Source organism: Mirounga leonina, unplaced genomic scaffold (assembly GCF_011800145.1).
Source record: "Mirounga leonina isolate KUSES-001 unplaced genomic scaffold, KU_Mleo_1.0 Mir_127, whole genome shotgun sequence".
Taxonomy (NCBI): Eukaryota; Metazoa; Chordata; class Mammalia; order Carnivora; family Phocidae; genus Mirounga; species Mirounga leonina.
Window position 1 is genome coordinate 47,083,373 of NW_023270316.1, and position 10,351 is coordinate 47,093,723.

Sequence of the window (10,351 nt, forward strand, 5' to 3'; positions counted from 1 at the left end):
GAAATTCAGAGGTACAGGTACTTCTTTAAAGAAGTCAAAGTGGACTGCTTTACCTACCTACCTACCTACCTACTTACTTAGAATTAATATTTGACAAAGGGAGTATGGAGACAATCTAATTGACAAATAGAGAAGCGGGCACAAAAATGCAAACAAATAGAAAGAAACTAAGTACATTCTTTGAGAATTTTTTAAAATCCCAATAAGAGAAACTAAAATAACCTCTTTCTATTTAGAGGATTTATTAGTATAAAATCCTTAAAGCTATCCCCAGTTTAGTGCCGTGTATCACCCCTTCAATTAACATCCCCAATTCCCCTATTTGCTAAAAAAGTGAGTAATATATACTAGTGCTGTATATTTGGGATGATTCAGCTGATGGAAGCAAAAAAAAACACAGTTATCAGGAATAGAACAAATGGGAAGAATCTGCGCAAAAGAAGAAAAAAAGTAATATTTGAACTAATAATGTGAAATCTCAAAGGCCTAAGTCATTTGCAGAGAAAAACCATTATTAGCACAGAAAATTCCATTGAAAATGTGAAGATTATTTTTGGAATGATTCTAATTTCTAAGTTAAAGAAATATTTTGAGTTAGAAATAGAATGTTATTTTTCTTAATAGAAAAAATTTAAACAAGGAAAGAAGCTAACTAAATTAATATAAAATCGTAAAATATAATATGCTACTGATTTTTTAATTGAAATGTGTTAAAGCACTACTACAAATTTTTAGGAAGAGAAAAAGACTCATAAGCAGGTTTCTTTTTGTTTAGCTTTTGGTTTCTTTCTCCTAAGAGGAAATTTATTTTTGTTTCTTAGGAGATTTTTAAAGGTATTAAAAATTAGGTTTAATATTTGAAATCCGACATGAGATAATTGCTTAAATACGGCTGTCATCATCTTTCATCTGTAAAGAAAATTATTTTTTATAGGTGTGCATTGAATTAATTTGGCATTGCTTCTCATGACGCTTTTCAAATAAATTAACAGAGTACATTGACCAAGACAATGGCTGATTGCTTCTTCAAACATTTTAAAATTATTTCTGAGTAAACTGTCATTACGTGAATAGTATAAAGCACTGGGTAAGAGGAGGGCTCTGAAGGCATATCATTTTATTTCTAATGCCGACTTCACTACTTACAGCTATAGAGTATTGAAAAAATTTCTTAATATCTAGTAAATGTGAGAGTAACACTATTTACCTATTTATGAATGCAATGAAAACTAAATAGGATAATAAGTTTTAAGTACTGAATAATTCATTCCATGCATATGAGCTATTTTGATGTTCTCCCCTAAGGTTTGCATACATGAACTCAGGTTTTAACTTACTCTTCAATGTTTATTTGATATCTAGTCATAAAAATGAATCAGATTGTCTATTTGGAACAAATTCTCCCATTTGGAGACAAAGTTGTATAGAAAAGACACAAATTTTGGCTGTATCTAGACCTAAGATAAAACTCCAACCTGCTGAGCAGGCTAATAAATTTCTCATAAGCTCAGTTTTCTTACATGTAGGATAAAAATGATAAATATTTTAGAGTTTGCAGGTTAAATAAGCTAACATTGAAATGCAGCTAGCACTGTTTATAGTAAATAGTAAAAACCCAGTAAATGCTAGTCTCCACCTTCAATCTAGATAAGTAGATAGATAGGTGTAAACATGGATTCATGAAAGAAAGAAAGAAAGAAAGAAAGAAAGAAAGAAAGAAAGAAAGAAAGATGAAGGAAAGAAAGAAGGAAGGAAGAAAGGAAGGAAGGAAGGGAAAAAAATGATGGACATAGAGATAGGTAAGATGAGAGTTGGAGGTAAATGAGAGAGAAGAGAGATGAGAGAGGGGAAGGGGGACACAGAGAGAGAGAGACAGAGGAGAAGGAGAGAGCGATCTCCCATCTCTACTAGTTACATACAGTTTCTTGAAGGCAGGCTCCAAGTCAAATTTATTTTTGATGTTCCTAAAGAATCTAACTTTCCTCATGTATTGAAAGGATTTATACATATCTATTAAATAAATGAATTAATAAACAGTCAAACAACCAATGCAATACTACTTTAGCTAATCCTCCAAAACCATGTTTTAAAGTGGAGGTCAGTATCTCTCCTATAATTCATAGATTATCTAAATGTGGCTTTCCGGTTCCTAATAACTTTCCCATATTTATTAATAAGGACGTGTGGAAACTACTTGCTTTAGAGGAGATATTTGCACTAGCATTCTCACTCTTAGACTAGCAATTGTTTTATGTGTAACATTAACTAAAATGTATGACAAATATATGTTCTTCTAAGAACAACAGCCATCTTCCTAAGGTATTATATTCTAATATCAAAATTGAAAAAACAGATTTTCAGTATAAATTACATCTTCAGACATGAATGAAACCCCTTCCTTTTTCTATAAGGGTCCTTACCCCTTCCCATCAAATACATTGCTCACTTGGTTGATGAAAAAAATTTAGAGTTAATGTGAACAGCATATAAGCTTTTTTTGATTCAAAAAGTTTCTCATGAAGATATAATAAATGCAAACTATTTACTTACTCTGTGCGGCTTTACTAAAAGTAGTCAATGCATTATCTGTCAATCACTTTATTACACACATAAATGAGTCTATGTTAGGTTCTGTATTCACATATCAAGATCCAACAGCCCATTATTTAAAATTTGTCTAAAAAATTAACATATTATAATATGACATAGTCAAAACCCATCAAAATCATTTAAGTCACTTCGAGTGAACATTCAAATTTGTAGGAATTATGAATATTCCGTAAGCATTCAAATACCTTTTACTGAAAATAATTTAAAACGCAATATTGCATTGTTAGACAGAAAGTTGCTATGGTATATTTGGCAGTTATAACTTATCAAAAGAAAGCTTTTTGGGAGACCAACCTTAAAATAAATCCAGCATAATTATATTCAGTGCAGAAATTTAAATATATATTATACTGAACATATGTATTTATCTCTGTATTGAATTTATATATGTGTGAACATATGTATTAAAATTTCAACATGATTTGAGAAATTAATAAATATGGTATCTGTTGAAGTATGTGTGATATGACAGACTGCACTACAGGCAAAAATTTACTCTCAATGAATTGTCAATCAAGAAACGACTTAGAAGAATAAATGACTATGTCACATAGTTTAAATGTAGTTTCTCATTAAAAAGCTGAAATAATAAATATTAGGTATATTTAAATACCATTAGTATTTTGAAAACTAATATTAACAAATATAACATGCATTTGTAATTCTGAAATCTGGTTTATACAATAGTTCTTTTCATTTTTTATAATGAAACATAAAAACTTATTCCCAGGGACTAAGTCTTTTTTTTTTTTTTTCCCAGGGTCTAAGTCTTACATGTAAGAGTTCCTTATTTCTCTTTGGGTGAATCATTAGCAAATATTTCATTGTGTTTGAAACAATAAAAACATCAAAACTAATAAAAAGGCATATCAAACAAATAAATTGAAGATAGATTTTTAGAAAAAATATGTATTTATTAAGAAGTGTTTCTTTTCTATATCTCTATCAGGGTCAACAAGTACATGTTTATTTGACATCCATGCAGATTTAGATGTAATTCCAAAACAGGAGCCAAAACTCTGGCTTCGCTGTAATTTGACTCTTGAAAAACGACTCTGAAGCTCAAATTCACACTAAAAATAAACAAACTTGGCTAAGAGCTACAAAATTCCAATCAGGTTTTCATTTTACCTAAAAGTGGTGAATTTACTAAATTTGATCTTGTAAATTAGTATATTAAGATGTGCATATCTAGCTAATACATGCCCTATTTTCCTTGTTAATAAAACACAAAATGGGAAAGGTTAGGAAATATCCATAAAGATCCGAACAATCTAGTGACTTTGGTCAAGTTCTCATTTTAAGAAGATTACAGACTAATATCCATGGTCTTCCTTTTTCTGTCGTTACTGAGGTATTGAATAGCTGCTTTCTGTCTGGGACAAGCTCGGGATTTGCTGTTTCTTTTGATATATTATCAATGGTCCATTCCACCGTGATAAACTGCAACTCTAGTACTAATAGGTTTATAATGACTGCTTAAGCTTTACACTTTGCAAGCATTGGAAGGCGTCACTCACCTTGTTCAAGTGGTTGGCTTTTAGCTGAAGTTGTTTTCATCTTGAGTGCCTCCCTAACAGACATGTCACAGCAGGAGCCTTTGTTAGTGTCTTGGTCACTGTCAGCCTGATCACTGTCCCCGTGCCCACTGTCTCTCAGGCTGGCTCTTTCTGGGTCCTTAAACGTGGAGCTACTGAAATACATATAAAGAAAAAGAAGAGAAAGTGTTGTCTCTACGAGTTTGAATCTGAAGGGTAGTCTCTTGCAAAGCAATTTTGACACGAATGCAAATGGGGAAGCCGAGAAAGTTATTTAACAGGCCTTACCTTTGAACAAACTGCTGCCTGCTGCCCATGTAATTGGGCTCTGCGGGAAAATTGTCTGTCTGCGAAAGAGAAGGAAAAAAATACGTATAGTTGTACACTGGACAAATCTCCTGCGGAGCAACAAGATTTCCTAGTGGAAAAATGATTAATAATTCAAAAATTCCCTTAATCTTCAGATTTGTACATTTTAATTAAACTGGAAATTGCTGACATGTAATTATGTACTCAGAACAATTAAATGATTCCGGTCCACAAATTACCTGTTAAAGTAAACAATGAGCCTGTCATAACTGGCATTCTCTGTTCCTACCAGGATGGATCGCACTGTCTGTGTAGTTTCATTACTTAGATATTAAGATTGAACATTTGTGGGAGGTGTGGAAAAATGACCTAATTTCTCCATATTAAAAGTGTGAATTATTTAATAATACTCATTTTTAAACATAATGACATCATCTGCTGGGATTCTATGCCCTCCTTGATGTAATATCACTTAAAGTCATCCATTCCTGAATTAAGAGATACAGGACCTTTACTTCAAATTTTGCCAAAAACAATTACAAGCATGGCACATGTGGCTGAACTCATCTCTATAATTCGTCCTCGTCTACACTCCTAGTATGGCACTGAACTCGAACTAGACAGTGGAAAAGGGTGTTACTTCTGGTTATTAAAAACAAAGTAAAATAAAAACAAGAAATAAAATGTTACTTAAAATATTGAGAGTAAAGACATTGAGAAACCAGGCTTGTTTTTGTGGTTGTTTTTACTGCTTCCAAACTGATGTGGAGGGCTGCCAAAAAGAACTGAATTCTCCTTGTATCATGGAACAGAGTCTTTTGGGAGAAAGATACTAGATCTTTCATAGATCTCCCTATACTGTACATTCATACACATCACTTCTTCTTGCAGCTGACTCAGCAACAAAGGTTCTCCTGTTTTCTGCATCACTTCATATCACACCATTGTGCTCTGAAGCAGCTACGGATTCGTGCAAGATCATTCAGCATGCAAGTATCAGGGACACAGGAGCATGCAATTCATGAAGAAGAGGGCCCAAGGTAAGGCTTAATGTAGTACAGTATGTGTTTTCCTTATAAATAAAGCTAATTTAAACTAACAGTACCCTTTTTTCTTCCCATGGAATAATTTAATTTTGTGGCTTTCTTAAACTATTACTGGAAAGAAAAAAAAACAACAACAGATATGTTAAGAGTAATAGCTAAAAGTACTACCTAAGTTTCACTGTCTGTTAAAAGTTGGGGGACAGGAAATACCCTCATAAATTTCTTAATCTATAGTCTTTTTCTGTTGTTGTTCAAATGACCTTTATCAAAGTGCAAAGATGAAGGTAAACAAGGTCAATACATTTCTCACTTCTAATCCACTTTAACTAGTAGTTGGTAGCAGACATTTTTCATTAAAATGTTTTATTAGTTTTTAGATTCTGTGAAGCACCTTAATTTTTCTTTCCATAATGGCAAACTATCAATTCTTTTTTTTTTTTTAAGATTTTATTTATTTATTTGACAGAGAGAGAGATAGCGAGAGCAGGAACACAAGCAGGGGGAGTGGAAGAGGGAGAAGCAGGCTTCCTGCAGAGAAGGGAGCCCGATGTGGGACTTGATCCCAGGACCCTGGGATCATGACCTGAGCCGAAGGCAGACGCTTAACGACTGAGCCACCCAGGCACCCCAAACTATCAATTCTTAAGGATAATGATCTTCTAGTAAAAATAATAGTGAAGGGGGCGGGGGAGGGGCGCCTGGGTGGCTTAGTTGGTTAAGCGTCAGACTCTTAAAAAAAAAAAAAGCGTCAGACTCTTGATATCAGCTCAGGTCTTGATCTCAGGGTCGTGAGTTCAAGGCCCACACTTAAAAATTAAATTAAATTAAATTAAATTAAATTAAATTAAATTAAATTAAATAATAGTGGAAAACAACACTGGGGCAAAATGTTTGCAAAAGAATTTTGCCAATTTTTAAAACTACAATTACTTAAAAACTCCACTTTTTAACTTAATAAAATCTGTTGAATTGGTCAAAAACATGTATGCAAACCATTATGGTTGTCAGTTAAAGACTAAGCCATGAGTATCTTAGAACAATTCAGAAAAACAGAATCATGGGTATTAAGGAGAGGGTAAAATGTGAAGTGAAAGTGGAAACTCTAGTTTTCATAAGTGCTATTATAAGTAACCTGTGACTTTAATGGCTTTAATTAGGTGGAACATCACAGAATATGGATCCCTATTCAGTTAGACACAGGGAGACAGACTGGGAAACTTCCCTTCCTCTGTTCTAATAGGGACAATATCTGAAAGTGTTTGCCTATTGCTAAAGTTCTAAACAGCTCTGATAAAATACAGGACTTAAATGAAGAAATAGAACACATTTCCCCACTGAATGAAGAGTTATTTTTAAATTTTAAATTATGTGTATGTGTGTGCATGTGCATGTGTGTATGTATGTTTGCATGTACGCATCAGAGTGTTTGATGAACACTGAGCAAGAGTATTGCTATCAAATGTTATTTTGATGAAAATAGAAACATGAGAGGAAGTCATAAAAAAAGGGATTTTAGAAAAAAAAAGATGAGAAAAATAAAAGTAGAGAGAAAGGCAAGAGAAAAATAGAGAAGAGAAAGAGAGAAACAAAAAGGTATATATACTGTGGAGGAATGAGGGTGGAGAGAGGTAAAAAGGAATGTAAAAGGAAAAAAAAATAAAGAAATGTTGGTTTATTATCGGAGAATTTCACAAAGTACAACTTTTAGAAATTTGCAGCTTAATAAGTAGCAGAATATCAGAAGTTTACTAATAATGCCTGCATTTATCCATTAAAATAGGTAGAAACATGAGAAATTGTATGTGTGTTTATAATTACTGTAATGAAATAGCCATTTGGCCTTTAACAAACATATAACTCACTCACTATAAAACCCACACTGGTTTTAATATAGAAAATCACATTTTCATTATCCAGACTCCAAAGGTGTCAGAAAACTCATTTAAAATAATCTGAATATAAAATAACTGTATTTGCATAGAAAAATGAAAATAGACCCAAAACAAAAGCCATATGTACCACAACATCATTTAATTTAGAAATAGAAGGGCTTTAAGATATTTTCCAATAATGTACTCTAAAAATTTAGTTCTACCTTGCACATGTCTAAATCTTAACTTTTAAGTCTAAGAAGAAAGTAAAATTCAAGGTCAGACATTTGAAGCTTTTTAGGTCTCAGCAGAGTAATTAAATATGAATATTTATAACTCTTGAAAACTTTATCCTCTTCCATACAAACTAATCATACAAACTAATGTTTTCCCTTCAAACTCAACTTGAATGCAGTAACCTTTTCTTTTAAAACATATAATTTGTTTATTATTTTTTTAAAAGTACCTGGAATTTGTAGGTCGTTACATAAAAGTTCCAAAATAAACACCTTAAAAACTTTAGAATATGATGATCTTTTTAATCTATTTCAGTCAAGATACAAAGACAGAAGTTGGGGGATTTTTTAGTGATTATTTGCTCATGACAAGACAGATATGAACTATCTTATCAAACTGAGTCCACCCTCCTAGTTTGACTTCTTTGTTTTACTGTTATTTTGTTTGCTGAATATGAAAACTTAGATATTCTTTACTTTCCTTTGTACAGAAAACACAAAGAAATAAGCAAGTAATCACTTAAACAGACACACAAAGTGGATAAGTCTGCATGATATGAAGGGTTTCTTTGATTATTTGCCTCTATGTATTTCTCCAAAAGTACTCAGTAGATTGTAGTCAATTTATAAATGATATTGAAAATCAGAATTTTTGTCAACAGTAGTCAATAATAAACTACTCCTAAAGTATATCAGAATGTGTATTTATATGGTCTACAATTTGCTCATCCTATTATAAATCTAGAAAACAAATCATAAAAACAAGCGTCCATGAGGAAGACCAAAAGGAAGCACCTACTGAAACTGAGCCATATTGGCTGAAATTAGGTAAGTTCTTTATTTGTGGAAGTAGATTAATTTGATATGACCACTTACAAGTGCCTAAGAAAGTTGAGTTGAAAATGGATAGTAAAAGGAGTCAAAATAGATTTTTTTACTATTAAAATAGTAAAAATAGAAAAATTTAAAATATATAGAGCATTTGATAAAAGTCATCATCTATTAATGATAAAAATTCTCAGCAAAGTCAGAGTAGAAGGAAACTTCCTCAACTGTATATAGAGCATCTAAAATAAATAAAAAAAAAGTATAACTAACATCATGTTTACTAGTGAAAGACTGAAAGTTTTCACCCTTGGCTTTCACCACTTTTATTCACCATAGTACTAAAAGATCCAGTAAGTTCAAAAGGCAAGAAAAAGAAATAAAGGATAAATTAAAAAGGAAGGGGAAAATTTTCAGTTGTTCTATTCACACATAATATTGTTTAGGCAGAAAAAAAGAAGGAATCAAAACAAACAAGTCACAAACAAAACTTAGCACCAATAAATAAGCTAAAGTTGCCATAGTCAAGGTCATCACACAAAAATCAGTCATATTTCTATATTCTAGCAACGAACTATAGAAAACCAAAATTTCAAAAGCAATACATTTATCATAGTTCCCTTAGAATCAAATGCTTAGCAAATAAATATTCTCAAATAACAAGTACAGAATCTGTATCCTGAACATGACAAAAAATGATGAAATAAATCAAAGAACACCTAAATAGATGAAGAGATATATTGTGTTAGTGGAGTGGAAGACTCAACATGGTAAAGATGTCAATGTTCCTCAAATAATTTATACATGTAACATAGTAACATTCACATTTACAGCATGATTTTATGTAAATATAGACAAGATTCTAAAATTTATAACAAGAAGCAAAGTGACTGTAATAGACAAAATAGTTTTGAAAAAGAATAAAGTTGAAGGAATTACACTATCTATTTTGAGACTTACTATGAAGCTACGCTAATCAAGACAATGTAGTACTGTAGACAGAAAAGACACATAGATCAATAGAACAGAAGAGACTGCCCATAAGTAGCCCATAGAAATATGGCCAATTGATTTTTGACAAAGTTGCAAAGGCAATTCAATAGATAATTCAATAGAAATAAACCTTAACCTATACCTCACATTTATATATATACATATATATGTGTATATATACATATGTCAAAATGGATCACATGTCTAAATGTAAATGCAAAACTATAAAACTTTAGAGGGAAACTTAGCAGAAAATCTTTGCGACCTGACATTTGGCAGAGTTCTTAGACATGATCCCAAAAAAGCATAATCCATAGAATAAAAAAGACCCAAACTGACACAGCAATTTGGCATTTACCTTAAAGAAATGTAAATTAGACTCACATGAAAGATTTGTACATAAATATTTACAGGAGCTGTCTTTGTCAAAACTGGAGTCAGCTCAGATATCTTTCAATAGGTAAACAGATAGACTGTGGTGCATGCATGCAATGGAAAACTATTTAGCAATAAAAAAATGAACTAGTGATGTAATAACATGGATGAATCTCAAAAGCATTTTGGTTGAGTGAAAGAAGCCAGTCTCAAAAAATTGTATACAGGATGATTCCACTTATAAAACTTCTCAAAAAAGAAAATATCAAAAACTGTTATGACAAAGAACAGATCAATGGATGCCAAGGTTTAAAGCTGACTACAGATATAGCATAAAGAAGCTTTTTAGGGTGATAGAACTATTTAGTATCCTGATTATGGTGGTGGTTTCATGAAGTTTTATATATACATGATTAAAAATACATAGAACTCTACACTCAAAAAAGGGTTCATTACTATATGCTAATAAAAGGTAATTCCAAATTAAATCTAAAATGACATCTGCATGTCATATATACTGAAGATCCTTCCATCTCAAAGAAGATTAT

At 31.8% G+C, this 10,351-nt stretch overlaps 1 protein-coding gene across 2 annotated transcripts in view; it reads right to left on the minus strand.

The window, feature by feature from the left end:
* PCDH17 (protocadherin 17) overlaps positions 1-10,351 on the minus strand; it is a 98,068-nt gene that overhangs the window by 57,537 nt on the left and 30,180 nt on the right. Inside the window, exons 3-4 of one of the 2 annotated variants that reach the window (XM_035003261.1) lie at positions 4,437-4,495; positions 4,131-4,303 (exon numbers count right to left, since the gene is read on the minus strand). In XM_035003261.1, the coding sequence (XP_034859152.1) occupies positions 4,131-4,303; positions 4,437-4,495 (232 nt within the window). The remainder of the gene's footprint in view (positions 1-4,130; positions 4,304-4,436; positions 4,496-10,351) is intronic. The other variant, XM_035003262.1, reaches the window with a different exon arrangement.